The following is a 21,000-nucleotide window of genomic DNA, read 5'->3' on the forward strand; positions in this document are numbered from 1 at the left end:
CTAAGTCAATTCAGATATTTTGAAATTTATAAAAGCTAGTACAAATCTTAGGAATTTTATTTTTTAAATTAAATTTATAATTGTTCATTGCCTTTGGCGTATCTTTGGTATTCTTACTTTAATGACTTCAACATTAAATACATAGAGAGATCTGTATCTATAAATATATTTATAAACATATGTATCTATAAACACATGGAGATATATCAATCACCATTTCTGAACTATAATGACCACAAAGTTGGCAGGTATTTGAAAATATTAGTTGTGTGATGACAACCCTATAGATTGTTTTCATGTGTTATCAGTTCAACCAATCATGAAGCTATCCAAATAACAGACGGAAGTTTCTCTTTATAGAAATATTATAGCTAATAAATCAAGAAGGAATGTGTAAGTTAGAATATCAACACTTGTGCAATACCTGATGAATTTATGGATCTAAGCATTGAACTTGAATGGTTGGCAATCACCCAAATAGAGACAACTTGACAGACATCAGCCTCCTCATGGAGGTTCACTCCATCACCTATAAATTAATCTTGCCCCCCAACCAAATAAATCAAGCCTAGATTTGATTAAGGCTGGACCTATTTCTATGACTTTATAGGAAAAATAGGATAAGTATATGTTAAACTACACAGCAAAATCCAGTCTGTAGGAAATTCTACAAATTACCCAGTTTCTTCAACAAAGAAATTTTAAGAAGTTAAAAAAAAAAGCAACTGTAAGAATAATAAAGGAGCCTTAAAAGATGTATCAAATACATTTTATCTAGATATTGATTCAAATAAACTTCAGATAATTATGATAACTAAGGAACAATTGAAACTGTGAACAATGCCCAACATTTGATGATATCCAGAAATTCTCATTTTAAAGTGTGATAATGGTACTCTTGTAGAAAACAAGAGTCCTTATCTTCTAGAGATACACATTGAAAATTTACAGATGAAATAAGATGTATTAGATTTGCTTTAGCAAATTATGGAAGAGTAGAAGTAGATGGAGGCATAAAACAATTGGCCAGATGATAATTTCTAAAGCTGATGATGGGGTACGTAGCATATATTATATATTTGAGATTTCTCATTGTAAGTCCCCCAACAGAAACACCTACACCAGCATAATTCTAGTGCATTATAGGAATAATCCTGCTCAGTGCATAGATACAATCTGAGTCTGGTTTTTATTATCCTCCATATGTCCAACAAAGCAAATACACTTATTTATTGTCCTTAGTAATACGTTCAGATATAAGAAAGGCATCCTTTTAAAATAATCCGTCTAAAATAATTGTTTTATTATTTCTTACTTCCTTTTTATTGTTATGTTAATCACCATACATTACATCATTAGCTTTTTAAAAATAATTTTTATTGTTATGTTAATCACCATACATTACATCATTAGCTTTTGATGTAGTGTTTCATGATTATTTGCGTATAACACCCAGTGCTCCATGCAGAACGTGGCCTCTTTAATACCCATCACCAGGCTAACCCATACCCCCACCCTCCTTCCCTCTAGAACCCTCAGTTTGTTTCTCAGAGTCCATAGTCTCTCATGGTTCGTCTCCCCCTCCAATTTCCCCCCCTTCATTCTTCCTTCTTTTTTAAGAGAGAATTCCTTTAGTATGAAGGTTAAGGATTTTTAAAATATGCTTTTTTCTCAAAAGAATTTTAAACTAGGAATTTAGCTTGAACAACTGTAGGCAATTCTGCAACCAAAAATAATAAAAAGTTCTTGAGTTACATTTTAGGCCATGATTCCTAACCTGGGGCCAGGAGTCTATGAATATTTCATTCAAATAGGTACTAAAAATACAAATACTACTCTTGCTACCATAATGGATGATAGTTACTTCCCACATTCCAAGCACTGTGTTTGTTCTAGGCATTTTCAATACATTATATACTTTAATCTTCATAACAACTCTAACCAATAAGGTGAGTTTTATTGTTCCTACATTTCAACTGAGGGAATTCAGACCCAGTAAGGTTAAATAATTTCCTGAGGTACAGAGGCAACAAGGAACAGAACTGTATTTCGAAATTGGGACTACTCTAAAACCTGTGCTCTTAACCACTACATATTTGTTGTTGATTGTTACCAAGATGTTTTTACGCTTGATAAGTGACTGATCATAATATTCAGCCATGAAAGCATGGCCAAGATTATGTCACAGCAGGACTGTGTCAAAAAACCTAATGCATATAGTCTATATTTATATGTTTAAAATAATATCTACACTAACTCTTTTCAGTAATTCTCATGTGAAAAATAATTTTAAAAGTTAATTCTGAAGAAAGTAAAAATTTTTTCCTGAGATTTCAAAGGAATAGGAGCAATACTTCTACTAACTGTGCATTTTTATGCCACAAGCCACTAAGAAGGAAGCCATCAAAACAGTTTTATCTTCACCAGTATAGGAAGCTTTTGATTAGTTTAGGTTTTCATTTTTCTATTATGCTCTTAGGCACCAAGCAGCATGCATCACATAAATTGAAAAATATAAAAGTGACATTTGTGACACTTGGAGTAGGAGAGACTAAGAAAAAGAGTATGTAAAGGAATCTGCATTCAGTTTTTAAAGTATCTTATTAATAATAAAGTAAACTTTAGCCAAGATTTAAAGGGTTTTATCAATTTATCTTTTTTATCCAGTTACAATCTTTTTTTTTTTTATCCAGTTACAATTTTTAAATAGTTGTTTTATTTAGCTAGGAAAATACACCTGTGTCAAAAAAGGAATAGATTATTTTGGTGCCCAAAATTTACCAGACAAATACAGTGACAATATCATTTACATTTTTGCCCTTGGCATTTATAAAGTAAATACTTGCCAAGGGAACTGCATATATTGTGCTACATATATAGTCTTTTGACTCCTGGATTTTAGAAAATGAGAAATGGATTGCTACGAAAATCTGAAGCTTAAGTTACAGCTTTAACTTACTGAGTAGTCAAAATAATTGTGAAGGGGAGAAAGATGTAGTTTTCTCAATAAGCTTTTCCACAGAAAAAAACAAATATAATTTATATCACCTAATTCATATGCTATAAGCTTTTTTGTCAATCAGAAATTATGCATCAAAAGAGAGTAAGCTTATTATTTTTTCTTAATTTCTAAGACTAAGATAGTAAATGGTTCCTGAAAATAGTCAAGATTTGAAAGATGAGGACAAAAAGAAAACAGATGATCAACATGATGGATATGGTGACAAATCAGGTCTATTTTACCATTATAATTTTGCTTTCAAAAGTTACTAATTTCAATCTTTAGCAATAACACCTTTATTTCTATATATACCAGAGAAGAAAAAAGATTTATGTTTTATTTCAGAAGACTGAACAGAATAATTAACATAAGTAAATAAGTACACCATATAATATACACTTCAATGCACTATAAAAGTGCAATATAAGACTGTCATGTATTATAAAAAGTTTCCACTACTTAAACATTTGTTGAGACACCACTTTGTACAAGGCATAGTAGTGTCTAAAGGTAAATGAGAATCTTCTCCCCGAAAGGACCAACATTTTTAACTCGGGACAGCATGCTATTCCAATGCAGGTAATTCAAGGACCACACGCCAAGTAGTCATAAATTTGAAAAAGAGTTTAGAGGTTGGGACAAAAAGTTGTCTGAATTGTCCACTTAAAAAATAATGATGGTCTGAATTAGGGCTTGAGAATTAGAGCTGGAAAGGAAGGTGAATACAATGGGTCTTTTAGGAGGGAGAACTACCTGGATGTGAAGGAGAGAAGTCTGAATGGAGACCAGAAAGGTGATTTAAGTTTGAAGTGATCTCTAGGTAACATGGAAAAGGGAAATGGTAGTGAGATTTTCTTCCCAAAGTGAAGATACAGGATGGAAAAATACTTGAGAAAACCTATGAATAAAATTTCTTACTCTCAGGTATTTTACACCTTAAACACTAACTAGAACTTAAAAATCCAAAATCTATAAAGAACTTATCAAACTCAACACCCAAAGAACAAATAATCCAATCAAGAAATGGGCAGAAGATATGAACAGACATTTTTCCAAAGAAGACATTCAAATGGCCAACAGACACATGAAAAAGTGCTCAACATAGCTCGGCATCAGGAAAATCCAAATCAAAACCTCAATGAGATACCACCTCACACCAATCAGAACGGCTAAAGTTAACAAGTCAGGAAATGACAGATGTTGGTGAGGATGCGTAGAAAGGGGAACCCTCCTACACTGTTGGTGGGAATGCAAGCTGGTGCAACCACTCTGGAAAACAGTATGGAGGTTCCTTAAAAAGTTGAAAATAGAGCTACCGTACGACCCAGCAATTGCATTACTGGGTATTTAACCCAAAGATACAAATGTAGTGATCTGAAGGGGTATGTGCACCCCAATGTTTACAGCAGCAATGTCCACAATAGCCAAACTATGGAAAGAGCCAAGATGTCCATCAACAGATGAATGGATAAAGAAGATGTGGTGTATATATACCATGGAATATTATGCAGCCATCAAAAAACCCAAAATCTTGCCATTTGCAATGACGTGGATGGAACTAGAGGGTATTATGCTAAGCGAAATACGTCAATCAGAGAAAGACATGTATCATATGATCTCACTGATATAAGGAATTCTGAATCTCATGAAACAAACTGAGGGTTGCTGGAGTGGTGGGGGGGTGGGAGGGATGGGGTGGCTGGGTGATAGACATTGGGGAGGGTATGTGCTATGGTGAGTGCTGTGAATTGTGTAAGACTGATGAATCACAGACCTGTACCTCTGAAACAAATAATACATTATATGTTTAAAAAAAAAAAAAAAAGAAGATAGTAGGAAGGGAAAAATGAAGGGGGGAAATTGGAGGGGGAGATGAACCATGAGAGACTATGGACTCTGAGAAACAAACTGAGGGTTCTAGAGGGGAGGGGGGTGGAGGGATGGGTTAGCCTGGTGATGGGTATTAAAGAGGCCACATATTGCATGGAGCACTGGGTGTTATACACAAACAATGAATCATGGAACACTACATCAAAAACTAATGATGTATGTATGGTGATTAACATAACATAATAAAATAAAAACAAATTCAAATGAATAATTTTAAAATACTTCTATATTCAGAAATTCAAAAATTATATGAAATTTAATTCAAATATGATTTGTATTTCAACATTTCTATTACTCTTCATAAACGATACTCTAAAGTATAGTTGAACATCTCATGAGCAATTGGCCTGTTTTCACTTTATCTTACAGACACTGAATTGTCTACCTAGGATCCTACATTTTACTGACAGCTAAGTCCATATGTGATTTGCCAGCAACATGTTCAGGTTTTAATGAAATGTATTCTCAGTCTCATTCTTGCTTTAATTTGATGTCATAGCTTGTCTTTATTTTTCTTTTGTTCATTCCATTTTGATTTTATATACTTGTAGGCTGATTTATTTTGGGATTCTGTAAAGGGTATGTAAGTAAAAGAAGTAAACTAGTCCACCAAAAGTCAATTCATTGAGTAATCTATTTGCCAAATTACTGAGTTTTTGTTTTTGTTTTTTAAGTTGAGTATCACCAAGACTTTGCCACAGCCATTTCAGCATGGATTTGCAGTCCTGGGCCATTAAGTGTCAATTCCCATGTTAATACTTGAGATGTCTAATACTTTTCCAATGCTCAATGTTATGTAAGTGAATGGAGGAACTTTACTCATATTTTTCCGGATTGGGACCTGTTTCTCTATCCCAGTCCTTGCCTCTGGTAGTAAAACAGCTGAGGTGAATATTTTAAATCTGGATTAAGATATTTGGTCCAACAATTTTAGATCTGTTAGTCATCTGATGAATTGATCATTTACCTAACTGATTTCTGGCTAAATAATTTTCAGTAAATTTAACCACAGTTCAAGTAAACAAAACTGATTTTTTTCACCACCTTTTCTTTATAAGTATACTTTCAGAATCCTTTATTTCTTAAAAATTAATTAAAAAGCTTTTTGAATGTCATACCTAAGAGGGAACTGATCTTAAAGACCTCCTATGATATATATCCTTCACATTAGAGATGAGGAAATTAAGGCCTAGAAAAGTAGGCCTCAGCTTTTCAAAGTAACATTAGGATGCTGAGTTACCCTGCCAGGAGTCTAAGAAAAATTTCAGGGCACAAGCAACATGAGGGTATCAAATATTTTTGACAGAAATTCCCATTTTAAGAAAAACATTAAAGTTAGTATCATGAGAAAAATCAAAATTTTGTTGAATTTCCTTATGCCTATTTCATATTTTAGCATTATATCTATTTTTAGTTACTTTACAGTGCAGAGATAAGTAGTGAGAGCTTTATGTACCATGAACTTTACAGCACTGGGGATTCTTAATCTACTATAATCATATAGTTTATTATCATATGCTGAATAGCATTTCAAATATGTGAAAGAGTAAGATTATTTATGCTGGGGAGATGGGCATCACCTACTAAAAACCATTGAGAAAGATGTGGTTTGATACAATTATTCCACAATGCTGGCCATGCTTTCTAGTTACTCACAGTAGGTTACCCTCTAAGAACCATGACCTTCAAATACCTCTTTAGCTCCAAACTTGGATTCATACAGTTGGCCTCCTAGTAGAGGCCCTTGCCTATCCATCAAAAATCCTACCTGGTAGATTAGTGACCTAAATTTTCAGTTTTTTAGATTTCTGGTACTGATCTTTCATGTTCTCAGTGTCCATATAGGCCCACAGCTATGTTGCATTAGGTGTGACAGTTAACAGCAGAGTTGAATTAGAACCCTAGTTGTTGACTCCCAATCTTTTGTTCTTTACTTTTATGAAATAATTAGCAGCATTACAATCTTGCCAGAGACTTGTGTGTTGTCTGCTTTATTGTGAAGTCTCCGATATTCCTTACTAACAAAATCCTGATTTTCGCGGGACAGCATTATGCTCAGTGTTTTATCTTCTCTAAGCCAGTGATCATACCTCTTATGTCTTTTGTACTCTTCAGTTTCTCTACAAACACTAGTTTTGTTTTTTCAAAGCCAGGTTTTCATTTCTGTAGTTTTGAAATGTGTTCAGTTTTCTTTATGGAAAATGCCTTTAGGGAAAATTTATCTGGGGGGAAAATGCCTGGCACATTAAGTATTTGCCACAAATATTTATTGATTAAATGACTAAGAAAAAAGGCTCTTTTCAGTAAGAATTATAAATATTTTTCTTTTCTCATGGCCTTACACCATTAAAAAGAAAAAAAAATCTTTTTAAAAAACATACATCTCAAATAGAAAAGGCAGCATTTACTAAGTCACTTTTAACTTGGTCCTTCTTTGCATCCTTCCTTCTCTTTGTTTTTCTATCCTGAATATAGTAAACATTCATTAGTCTATGCTTATGAACATACTGGTTGAAAAAATAAACTTAATTATTACATTCATGCTTAAATGTTTTCTTCTCTACAATTCACAAAAATACTTTTCAAAGTAGATGATCATATATTTCAAAATAATCTTTGTCATTAATAATTTATCTTGAAGCCTTCAGATATTCCTATAAAAATGTGGAAACCTTTTTACCTAAATATCTTATTTAGGTAAATAAAAATAACCTTATTTTATATTTACCAAAATATGTCGAGCTCATCCTTACTATTATTTTGACACCCAAAACCAAAATAAAATGAAAACAACGATAAACATTAGGTTTAACAAGTTCTTTATAATGTGATGAAGCAGAAGTCTGTAAGGAATCCATTTACCTTAAACTCTTTTCAAAGGAGTTTCACTGGCTAAAATAGTTAACAGAATTTCATTACAAGGTAGCCAGCCAGTAAAGCATGGCCTTGTAAGAGGGTTCATTTTGTTCCATGAAGCCTATTATCCCTAAAATCATGGTTTTTATAGAAGCCTGTAGGAAGTGATTGGCATGTAAGTATCAGAAGACACTGACAAGTAGCTAATTCTACAAATCTCTTACCACATTTGTAGACTGAAATAAATAACACTGATAATGAATAGATTAAAGCGTCCCCCCATTTCTCTCTATTTACTTTAATCAAGGACTTTTCTTTCTTACATTTTGAAAACAATCATTAGATTGTTGTCTATTTACTTAAATTTCAATAAATATAAGCTCTCATACCTCTCCTCTTATTGTATTATATGCACAGTGAGTCAATATTTTCAAATGTTTGCTGTTAATAAATATATGTATAATCTATCTTAAGCTCAGAAATACCTTGAGTGAAAAATAACTTAAACAAAATAACTATGGTTCTCTATTGCAGACTAGAATTATCTTCTAGCAGAAATTATCATTTCCTAAATTTTAGTTGTAAAACATAGAGCTTTGCAATACCACTACTGAAATTTTTGAAATGCCTTGAAGAAAATGAGAACTTACAGAACTAATATTGGTTATTTTTGATAACTTAATGAGAAAAAAGAAAAATATGATGGAGAAATTATATTTTCCAATGCAAATAGTTTATTAGGAAAGTGACTAAGAATAGTAACAAATCTGCAAATACAGCATTTCATTTGCTATCAAACATCCAAAAAAGATAAATGAAGCTTGGAAAACTGTAGCAGTAATATTCCAAGTCATTAGGTACAACCTGCATGCATTTGGAAAACTGAATGCTTACCTTTTTTAGAAGGGGTAGAAGTATTTATTTTTTAATATAAAATTGTTTTTCACTTTGTATGTAATACAAGCAAATTTTAGAAAATGTGAAACTTACAAAAAGTAGAAAGAAAAAAAAGTGATCCACTGTACCACCAACCATTACATCTATCATTTAAATCTTGACACATTTTCTCCCAATCCTTCAATATGCAGTTTTGTTTTTCAGTATCTATATAGTCATCATTCCCTTTCTGCAATTTGTATAAAGGCAGACATACTGTAAACGCACACAGATCATTTCTGCATAGTACCAGTGGCTTGGCCAAACTATATTTTACATCTTCTACAAAATTTAGGCCAATCAAATTATCACACATCATAGTTACTCTAACAAAAATATATAATTTTTGTTCATTTTCATAGAAAATTATTATATAATTATATACATTTCTAATTAACTGAACTTTTCTTGGATTACTTACCTTTAATTGTTGTTCTCTCAAAAGTATCCTGAAACAAATCCAACTTACTAATTTTTTTAACTGACAGAAGTGCTCTCAAAATTGCTAATATTTCCCTTAGCAGTCGGCCGAAATGTTGGCAGCTTAACATATTCTGAATTTAGTAATTCATCATATTTCCTTGATGAATTGATCTCTCAACAAAGCAATACACATTTGGAAACACTGATTATGTTTAATAAAAAGTGAATGGATGTCAAAGAACATCTTATTCTGCCTAATGAGGCTTTATAGATTAAGTCTAATTGTCACTGATACAAAACTAAAAATCCTTTATGTATTGAACAGCAATTAGCTTTCCTCTCAGAACAAAAATCTATTCAACTTAAACACATAAGGATATCTTTGTCATAAATAAGACAAGTAAGGATTTGATACCATGAGCCAAAAGATTAAAAAATGACTAGGATTTTTAAATAAGATTATTATTGTTTTCTACTATTTTTTGTGATAAGAAACTGATCCAGTATATATGGAAGTGGGTATAATAACAATAAAATTCTGAGGATCTGTATGCTAACAGATTTAGTCTAAGTTTAAACTTTTTTTTAAATAAATAAATCTTTATTTAAAAAAATTTTTTAAAAAGATTTTTATTTATTTATTGAGAGACAGAGAGTGAGAGCAAGAGAGCATGAGTGGGGAGAGAGGCAGATGGAGAGGGAGAAGCAGACTCCCCACTGAGCAGGGAGCCCAACAGGCATCTCAATCCCACGACTCTGGGATCACGACCCGAGCCAAAGGCAGATGCTTAACCAACTGAGCCACCCAGGCGCCCCTAAACATTTTTTAAGTTTAAAAAATAAAAAGAGAAAAATCCTAGAATATATATATATATATTAAAGATTTTATTTATTTATTTGACAGAGAGACACACAGCAAGAGAGGGAACACAAGCAGGGGGAGCAGAAGAGGGAGAAGCAGCCTCCCAGGGAGCAGGGAGCCTGATGTGGGGCTCGATCCCAGGACCCTGAGATCATGACCCGAGCGAAGGCAGATGCTTAACGACTGAGCCACCCAGGTGCCCTCTAGAATATATTTCAATCAAGAAGCTAAGCCTCAGAGAAATATATTTTGGCATTTTAGAATTACCAGGAAAGAAACAAGCGGAACTGGATGCAACATGTTCCTTAAAAAGTAATAGACAATAATGAAAATGGGTTATATGATGAATGTAAAAGACCACTGTTAGAAACCCTAAGTTTTAGTAATGTCTCTGCCTGGTTGAGACTGTGTGATCTTGGAAAATTCCCTTAATGTCTGAGGTCTCAAAAAAAAACCTCCTGCAGAATTAGGAAGGCCTTTTTTTATTTCTTTAACTATAATATTAGAGGGTAAGATAGGATGGAAGAACCTGCCTATTCACACTAGAAAATATTTATTACTGGAAAAAATTTCTTTCTGTGCCAAAAGGAAGAAAGAGTCAATCAAGAAAGAAAATATCAACTTCAGTTGGCTGAGCAATTTAACCTTTTGAAACATTTTCATGCATATGATCTCATTTTAACCTCACCATAATCCTATGAGGCAGAAGTAAAATTATTATTGTCTTTATTTTGCAGACAAAGAAATTGAGGGAAAAGGTGGCATTATTTTGATGCTTGAAATCACAAAGTCTATTTCACAGGTTAACAAGAATCTAGGTCTCCTTACTCCTTAACTAGGTCCTCCTTCAGTGGAGCTGACAAAGTTAAAGGGAATAATAAGCATATGTAGCTGAATCCAAGTAAGAAACAAAAGCAAAATCCTAAAGGAAACATACAGGAAATGAAGTCTCTGTGGTGGGTTCTTTGTGCTGATTGGTAAGGTTGTGTACTTAACCCACAGGCAAAAAGGGAGTTGTGGTGATATTTTCAGAAATGTATATAATTAAGTGAAAAATTCAATTTCTGTAAAAAGCAGAAATTTCACTCACCTAATAGTAAGGAAATGTCCCCAAACCCCAAATTATCAAACTTGTGAAAATGGCTCATGTAGCATGACATAATCAGATGGACAAGATCCTTCCCAAAAAACTAAGGACTGACTTCTAACAACATATTTTTCCTATTCAAATTAATTTACCTTTAAATTAGTTTACCTTTCAGGGAACTAATGTTTTTCTATATTTCACGGGAACATGCAGATAATTTTATACCTGTATAAATTGTAAAATTGTTGACAAAATAAATAAACAGGAAAATGCTGACTTAAAAAATTTGAAAAAGACATCTATTATGTCAAAGCTCCTTGTTACTAGAATATAGTAAATTGAGGCCTTGGTGAGTGTTAACCACAAAGTTATATGTATAGCTTATACGAATTAACTAACAAAAGGCAATGCTTCAGAGTGTAGTGAAATTTACTTCATTTAGGTTATGGTACTACTTTTTGGTTTAAAGACTATACTTTTTAAAAAGTGGATACCTGCGGTCCATCTCTGGCTTCATAGAAGTCACCCACTCTTATTTTTGCACTGAAGCTGAAATTGTCCCTTGAGATATCCATTATTCCATTTCTGCTGAGATACTGAAAAAATCACATATTTTTCCACTTCAGGTTTTAATAATTACAACCCAGCTTTGATGTAGAGCTTTCTTCAGACACTAACGTTTTGCATATTCTATCAAGGGGCTATGGATTTAGAGAAGATCAATTTAAGTTAAGTACATTTAGACCCATATAAGAGAATATGTTGAATCAAGGAACTTTATCTGAGAAAGGAGAGCACCTTTTTTCCATAAACATGCTTAATAGGCACCAAATGTATGTTATTTGGTGAAAAGTATGTACCTTTATTACTTCAGGGTATTGCCTAAGTTTCTTTCCACATGGAGCATAATATGCTACTTCTCCTTGAAGGCGCCCTCCAAAGTTTCTTATTCTGGTCTCTCTTTGCCAGCTACAGGCAACAGAAATGAGAGTTATAACATATTTAGTTTTAAGAAAGCTTTTTAAAAAAAAACTTAAGAGCACATGCTTTTTAGACAACATAAAAAATACAAATAAAACAAATATAAATCCCTAATCATACAACTCAGATACATTTATCATTAAAGTTACTTAGATTTTTAGCTAAGTAATTCCACCAAAAATTAATTAGACTCAAGTTACAAATATTAAACTCCGTTACATTTCTTAGAAATCGTAACTGGTATTACTTCGGGTATTCAGACAAATTCAGTAACATGTGTCATTGTGTACTGATTTTTTATATCTGAGAAGCTTTAGGTGAAAAGAATACCGTAAACCTGGCTCTCTGCTCCTTGAGGATCACGTACTTCAAGCGTAAAACTTCTCAGTTCCAATTAAACCACGCTCTGCTCACGTCCCCCAGTTTTGCCCACAGTGGCTTTTTCTGTTCTTTAATTCCATCTTTGCAAAAACCTCTCATACTCTTAACTGTGTCTCTGCCCTGCCCTCTGCCAAATGATTTTCTCTTGCTTGCTCTTTCTTCAGTCAGTAGTCCCATTGCCGCATGACCCCATCCCAGCATTGCCATACCGAAACACTGCAGTTGGCCTTCATTTCAGTTTTCTGATATATCAACTTCTTTGCCCTTTGCTCTAGCTCTTCTGCTCTAATAAATACCATGCAATATATTCAATTCTTTTATGAATAGCAGAGAGTGAGATATAGTGAGAAATCAAACATGCATAAATATGTGGAGGCAAAGCAAAAAGAGAAGTCTTATTTTGCATACCCATATTCCAAAGGAATACGCAGTTCACGCTCATCTGTTACTCTTCTTCTTTTGGAAGTGCCTTCAAGAAAATTCAGCCAGTTAACATAAAAGATTAGTTTATATAGATGACAATTTTTCGATAGTTTTGAAACTTTTCTTTAAATATAATGACTTGAATTACTGAAGGTGTTTCTGCAACTTGTAGGTTACTTTTAGATGATGTGCAACAAAACACACTATACAGAGGATTTTTTTTCTGTCTCCTCTGGTCTGCATGATAGAATAACTGGTCTTTCTAATGAAAATACAATGGAAGGTAAAAATACATAGCTTTCCTCTCATTTTGTATTTAAAGAAATAGCTAAAGAAGGAGGAGGAAAATCGTAGATAGAGGTTTCAGGAAACCAGGTACAGTTGTTTTCATTGAGAATATGAGTTTTAAGATGCTGAAAAATTTCAACAGCTGGCTCATACACTTAAATATAACTTCTATGTTCATATAAATCCATAGTCACAACTACTACTAGATCTCTTAACCAAAAGTACAAAGGAATAGGATTATGATTATATGTAAAATTCTTCATAGACAATGGCCAAGTTTCACAAATGCAAATATGTGCATCTTAAATTAGTAGAATATCATACTGGTCCGTGGCAAATGAAAGCAAAACTAGACATTTCTAAGAAAAGAGTGAAATAAGTAAAGCAACATGATACTGCACTATACACTTCCATATTTTCTTAGCTATTGAAATAGAAATAAGTCCTTTTGGAATATTAATGTAAAAACTTTTAATGAAGACCTCTAGACGTTTATAAAAGGTCAAATAGAAAAAAAAGATGTGGCATGTTAATGAAATAATAATGCTACTCACTAACTCAAATGACCTTTGGCTATGTGTTGGGCAGATATGCAACTGTATCTCAAGTCACCTAGTGAGCTCACTTTTATAAAGTACAAAAAAGTCCAACTGTTAGTCAAATTCTAAATTCTAGGAGCATAAACTGAACACAAAAGCAGGAAGATAATTGAAATCAAGAGCTGTCTGTCATCAATCAGGTTCTTAAATGGGAAGCACAGAATAAAAATGGTAATTGGTCATATCCTTTGAAAATACATGCTGACCTTTCTTAGCCAACCTCGAATCTAGCTGTAACACTTGATTCCAATGAGGTCATCCCCAGAACACTGGATAAATAATAATTCTTGCTATGGTTTGACTTCTACTTTACAATAATAAAAATAAAGTGTAGGTACCAGAGTGTGGACTTGAAGTAAGTGTGGAAGAAGGTGTGCCAAGAAAAGCAGGTGACTGGGACTCAGAACATAAGGCAGCAGGAGCAGAGCCTGGGGCTTTTGCTATGTGGAGGTTACGAGGTGTTGAGTGAGCTGTGAGACTGATGGAAGGGCTTTTGACAGAGGAAGTTGTTTTATTCAGTTTCCTTGAAGTTTTCTCTCCTTCAGTATCACTATCTGATTCATCTTGGTCTTTATCATCATCATCATCTTCTTCTGATCCTTCTGTATCTGATTCTGAATTACTATCTGATTCTGGGAAGTAAAAGAAGCATTTGTATATTATAACTAGATCATCACCAACATTTGCAGTTTGTATCTAAATGGAATAGTTTAGGAATCAGCATCTGTGATTGAACTCAACTGAGCGACTTTCCTGAAGAGTTCATGTAAAATTTATTATCTTACAAGCTATTTGAGTACAATGTATGCAGACTACAAATTCTCAAAATTCTTTGTTAAAAGTATCGGTTTTACTCAACACTTTAATCATAAAACAGTTCTTCTCACATGACACTATTCACATGATGAGTTCTGCTTCGTGGTTTCAAAATCATTTTTAATTTAATAGAGAAACTAAGGTGTAGAGGGAATAAAATTGATTCTTTAAATTAATAGATTCCAATAGCTTAAGAAGTATACTAGTTTCAGTATGAGGAAGAAAAGTCTGGAACTACCATCATTCCTACATCTGGGCTTTGAGGTAAAAGAAAACCATTTTTTGAGAGATTCTTGGCTTTTCTGGTTGTAGTTATTTTATGTAGATGCAAGACCTCATCAGGCTTCTCAGGCTTCACAAAAGACCAGGTTACAGAAATAATTATGTGGGAACATTTAACGGTTTAATTATTTAAGTTTGGTCTAGGAATGTAGTCCTATAAATGCATCGCTTCTTATAAACAGGTGTTTTTAATTCCTGGATTAAACTTCGATAAACACAGGCCTGATACTTGGAACATATTTTAAAGGTTCCCAGAGTAACAATTTTTGTGGAATCACGTTTTGTGTAGTACCATCGGCCTATTTTGAAATTTGTTATAAAAATTGCCTTTGAAAGTTATTAATAACGATATTCATACTCAATCATGCAAAGTTGTATTTATGGGAATCCCAGGAAAAAATATTATCAGGAAAAGTTGTTCTTACCCTGAGCAAGTAGGTTGTTTCTACCTTAGATGCTTTAAGTTGTATAACTGACTATATTTTCCTATTCATATTGGCAGCTAGAAAATTTACCACTGGACTTGTGGCTGACCAGTAACAAATCCAAATATTTTTATAATATGTATTTCACCTTTGTATATAAAATTTAAATTATTTAATATTTTATGCTTTCAATCTTCTGTGGAACAATGAGGAGAGTTAAGGGGAAGAAAAACAGAAAGAAGTTTAAAAAAAAGCAAAACTAAAAAGCAAATCAAAATAAAATCAAGGAGCACTCCACTTGATTAAATAAGTTCTGTGTTGCTAATGGACATTCGTAGGGATTTAGGTACTTTCTAAATGACTAACTACAATTTTACCTCCTTCATTCAAAATATCTACTGACACATGTAAATAAGTAGCAGAAGAAATGAAAAAGAAAGGACAAATGAATGGTCATGAATTAAAAGAAAATTAAGCAAATTTGTGAAGTTATTTCTTAATTTATGCATCATCTATTTTCACTTAAAGTTTTTATTCGTTTAATGTTAAATGAATAATAAAGCTGAGAATTTAACTTAGGACTTCTTATTTCAATCCCTCCAATATTTTACCAGCTCACTATGGACAGGCACATAGCTGTGTGAAACACAGTGAATGACAAAGACTCTAAGTCTGCGAACTAAGAACCTCCTTTAGCTTTTTTGGTCCACATAGCATTTAGATAAATACTTCAAATGTAAAAATAGAAAATAACCTGATTGGCTGTCATCAGATTCATCATCTTCATCATCTTCCTCATCTTCTTCCTCGTCATCTTCTTCTTCATCCTCATTTGAATCTTCAGAATCTTTACTACTGGGAATGTCTGAATCTGTTCCCCTAAACTGTTCCACCAGAGATTTTGTAGGGTGAGGGTGGTGCTGTGTTTTTACTGTGTTTACATTATTGCTAAGCGCTTTTTCCTTCCCTTGAGGGTGCACTATGGGAGAGGCAGAGGGTATCACAGTTGTCTGATTGCCGGTGGTCCTTCTCCCACTTGTACTCAAATGTACAGGTGAGGAAAAAGGGGTGCTACTTGCAGTAGCAATGTTTTCATTAATCTTACTCTGCATTTTAGTTTTGGTAGTAAGTGCTAGAGGAGCTTCTTGAATGACACTTTGAATAACTCCATTTGGTTGGTGATTACCTAAAAGTGCATTTGTCAAGAATGGATTAGGGTGGTTGTTCTCTACTGTTTGTTTTGGATGTGCTGGTGAACTAGAGGTTGCTTTTGGATTTGACAAAGCTGCAATAACCTTCTTCAAGCTCTTGGATGACTCTTGTTTCTTTAACTGCGCTGGGAATGTCTGTTTATATTGTTCCTGTTGAAACATAAGTTAAAAAACAAAACAACAATGTACCATAAAAACAAAGATTACTTCTATTTGCCTCCCATATCTGACAACAGCTGCTCATATACAAATTTAAATTATGATATACAAGTGCTTAAGATTAGTGGCAGTAATGACTAGTTGGTTGCTGAATCTTGGCTAGACATAATACGTTTAAAATTCAATTAGTCTTTCTCCCCTCAAAATATAGGTTTCCTGACTGCCCCTCTCTCATTATTATTGCTCCCACGGTCTTGATAATCTAAATCTGAAACTCTAAAAACATCTTTTACTTTTCTCTCTTCCAAGTCAGCCATATCCCTATGTCTTTTGGGTTGTTTCCTTAAAATATTGCTCAAACTTAAGCCATACCACCCTTTCTTCCCACACAACTCCCAATATATGCTATATGACAATGCCAATTTTATCTTAATTTACAGCCTTTACTTTGTTGTATTAGCTCCTTGGTTAAAAGTTTTAGTGTCTCCTTTGTCATTGGCAACTTTATAAAGCCTAAACACTTAATTTTGATCCTCAGATGACTTTTCAAGTAGGCACTAATAGAACTTTCTAGTCAAACTGGACTACCATGCCCTGTGCATGTGATACTTTCACTACCTCCACATTTTGCTATAATCATGTTCTCTGTGTGAAACATCCTCCTCTTATAAATCTCAAGCTGATGAAATCTTGTTCCTTCTTCAAAATCCCACCCAAGAAGTCTTCCAGGTTTGTTCCAGCCAGAAGCACTCAATATCTCTATCCTTTGAACTCCTTTACCTCCTATTTGTTACCCTGTACTACCCGCAGCATACATGATATGAAGCTGTTGGGACGTCTGGCTCAACATTCTGTGGGATCTACCTTACAGTGCCTTTAGCACATTAGCATTAGAAAGCGTGTAAGACAACAGTTTAGAAAAATTATACTTTTGGAAAAAATTGATTTGTAAACCACTAAGCCATAAAACTTACATCTGTAAATAGGAACAAAAAATTATTTGGCTCTCAGAATCTTCTTAAAAAGAATAAAACCATATAACTTTATTAAATATATATAATTAATACATGAAATACTTAAGTAGAATGATTAAAATATTTTAAGTTACTAGAAATACAGTTAAATTTCAGAAGGTAAAATCTGTAATGAAAATGGCTGCCTTAAAATTAAAATCAGCAGTGCCGTCAGCTTGGATCTGGGCTCTTAACACTCTAGTCGGCAAAAATTTGTGGTGGGCATTTCAGAAGTATAAATGCAGATGGAATGCAATATAGAATGACGTATTGAGTCTTTTAAAGGAGCAGTACTAATAAGCAGTATGCAATTCCTAATAAACTGCTTTATCTTATTTAACATCTTTACTGTAACACTTCACTTTGTAAACAAAGACTGTCACATAATACTCATACCTAAGGCAATGCTTCACAAAAAGAAAGTGCTTAATTAGTATTTATTCAGTGAATAAAATATGGAAAATTATACTAAATTATTGTATTTACCTTTTAAAAAGAATTTTATGGCAAAATTCTTATATAAAATACATTAACATACTTAATTTTACTTAATATTTATATAATAAATATATATTACATGTAAGTATATATTATATAATGTACTTACCTTCATATTTAATATATACTGATTTAAGTTTTCAGCAGAAAAATTTAGTGTATTTTCATTTCTTAGAACAAAATTATGTCATATAATCGTTTTGTACTCTTTTTTTACAGGTAGTAAATTTGCCTTCTAAATACATAGGATCAAAACAGTCATGAAAACAAAACCTCGCCCTTTAGTTTTATGTTTTAATTTTCTGAAATTGCTTCTCACTCCATAATTCTAAAGACCCACTTCCCATATATTGACACCTGAAGGTTTTCAAAAATAACCAAAGATCACTCACTGTATTTTATCCTAAGAGTAGTAGCAGTTACTTTTTTAAGGCAAATATGTTGTGCTTTTTGATATTGGGGGTGGTACATAAAAAGGAAGAGGGGAGAAAATTGAGAACTGCACAGAAGTAAATGTCTTGCTGTTCTTGGATGACACTTGGATGACAAGCGTATGGAGACAGGTTTGAAATTCTGTCCTTCCTCCAAGTTCTTGTTCCCAGCCCTTACTGAGTCTCTCAGTCCACACAAAAAATCCTCTAGGCAAAATTTGATAAAGAAAATTCACTACTGTTATATAGATCCAATTAATGTGTACTGATTTGAATTAAATGTCTATACTATACATGTATGGAAAGAACCAATGATTAAATAATACTTAAAAAAAATCACAGACTAGTGGGAGAAACATACATGGCAGGTAACATGAAATAGAGACTACCATAAGAATAAAGCAAAATTCTATATGTTAGACTGTCATATAAAGAAAGAGAGCTGATGTAAGAAAAATATTTATAAAATACCCTATAATTCAATACTAGGTACCAATGAAAAGTAGATAAAGTCATTTAGAGTTGAGTCTAATGTGAAGATCCACTCACATAAAATATTTCTCATGAACTACCATTATCATTTTAGAAACACCAAATTATTTCATCTTAATCATGGGTTTTAATGTAAGAATGACCTTGGTTTAAAATCCCTCTGCTCTTTACTTGTTCTGTGATGTTAGCAAGTGACTTAATCTCTCTAAGCCTTAGTTTCTTTACCTCACACAATTTTGTAAGAATCACATAAGATCAAATGTATAGGAAGTCTAGGTTGGTTACATTTATTAAGCAAGTGTTTAATAAGTGACTTTCTAATAGGCAGTCATATAAAATTATTTTAATAAGAAATATTTAAGAAACTTTGAAAAATCCAGAAACCTTTCAAAATGCAAATAACTCTTGATATGCTCTATAATCTATCTTAAAGTAGAATATACATTATTGAAAAATTAAAATAACTCAATGTAATTTTTAGTTTGCTTAATTTACTCATGGAGAGTCAATAATGTGATGCCAATAATAATACTTCCTTATGACTGAGCAGAGCATTACAGGTTATCATATGCATGGTATCATACCATTGGTCATTCCATGTAGATCAGGGGTTCGCAAATCTGGCTATCCATTTGGACACTTTTTTTTTTCTTAAGATTCTATTTATTTATTTGACAGAGAGAGAGCGAGAGAGGGAACACAAGCGGGGGGGGCGGGAGAGGGAGAAGCAGGCTTCCTGCAGAGCAGGGAGCCCAATGTGGGGCTCGATCCCAGGACCCTGGGATCATGACCTGAGACGAAGGCAGACGCTTAATGACTGAGCCACCCAGGCGCGCCTGGAAGCTTTTGATATATGCAATACCTTAGTCTCAGCACAAGATGTCCTGATTTCATTGTTCTGAGGTGTTATTCTTTTTTTTTTTTTTTAAGTTTTCCAAGTGATTCTAGTGTATACTTAGGCTTGTGAACTACTCATTTAGATTCTCAAAAAGGCCTGATTTATCCAAGTCTTTTTTACTTTGACCCTGTTCTTAAATTCTTCACAGTAAAATAAGATTTAATGGACAAGGACACTGTAACTTTTTTAAGAAAGAATGGCAGCATATCACACAGTGTTTAAGAGCAAGGATTCTAGTGCTACGCTGCGCAGATATGAACTCTAACTCTATTACTAACTAGCAGTGTGATCTTGGGGGAATTATTTAAGTTTCATGAATCTCAACTTGATTGTCTGTAAATGGGCATTATAATATCAGTAGCACTTACAGATGTTAGTGTTCAATGAGTAAATGCATTTTCACAATAGCTGGCAAACAGCAGGAGCTGTACAAGAATTATCTAATGATTAGGAGGCCTAATGACAATTTTTGTAATCAAAAGACAGGATATTATGTTCAAACATAATATATTTTCTCTACTCTAGATTGGTCCTAGAATAAAAGGCATTGGTCATTTAATTATTAGAATTCTACTAGACATATGAATGTAGACTATGTAGTAATATAAAATCAATAGCAAGAAAATAAAGAAAAAATTCTCTGATTAGTAGTTCTGGTATTTGTATAAATAAAATTATTCAAAATATTTTGTATTTCACATAATTTGTTAAAAATGGCAAAGAAACTCTCTGTCTAAAACAAACAAATAAATCTTTAAAAAAATTCTTCAAAAAAGTGGGGGGGGGCACCTGGGTGACTCGGTTGAATGTCTGACTCCTGGTTTCAGCTGAGGTCATGATCTCATGGGTTGTGAGACTAGCCTGGAGTCGGGCTCCATGCTCCCCACCCAGCGAGAAGTCTGCTTGAGATTCTCTCCCTTTGCCTCTACCCCCACACATTATCTCTAAACTAAGTAAATACATCTTAAAAAAATTATTTTAAAAAATGGCAAAGGAAAATGATTCTTCATAAAGGATTTTTATGCTTGTAATTGATAGGATCACAGAA

At 33.2% G+C, this 21,000-nt stretch overlaps 1 protein-coding gene across 20 annotated transcripts in view; it reads right to left on the bottom strand.

Moving 5' to 3' along the window:
- Positions 1-21,000, bottom strand: part of BAZ2B (bromodomain adjacent to zinc finger domain 2B) — a 308,079-nt gene that overhangs the window by 79,230 nt on the left and 207,849 nt on the right. For 15 of the 20 annotated variants that reach the window (XM_027589756.1, XM_027589755.1, XM_027589752.1 and 12 more), the window contains 5 exons: positions 16,005-16,611; positions 14,066-14,359; positions 12,826-12,886; positions 11,916-12,024; positions 11,550-11,651 (listed from right to left, as the gene is read on the bottom strand). In XM_027589756.1, the coding sequence (XP_027445557.1) occupies positions 11,550-11,651; positions 11,916-12,024; positions 12,826-12,886; positions 14,066-14,359; positions 16,005-16,611 (1,173 nt within the window). The remainder of the gene's footprint in view (positions 1-11,549; positions 11,652-11,915; positions 12,025-12,825; positions 12,887-14,065; positions 14,360-16,004; positions 16,612-21,000) is intronic. The other 5 variants (XM_027589759.1, XM_027589758.1, XM_027589749.1 and 2 more) reach the window with 2 other exon arrangements.

This window comes from Zalophus californianus, chromosome 3 (assembly GCF_009762305.2).
Source record: "Zalophus californianus isolate mZalCal1 chromosome 3, mZalCal1.pri.v2, whole genome shotgun sequence".
Classification (NCBI taxonomy): Eukaryota; Metazoa; Chordata; class Mammalia; order Carnivora; family Otariidae; genus Zalophus; species Zalophus californianus.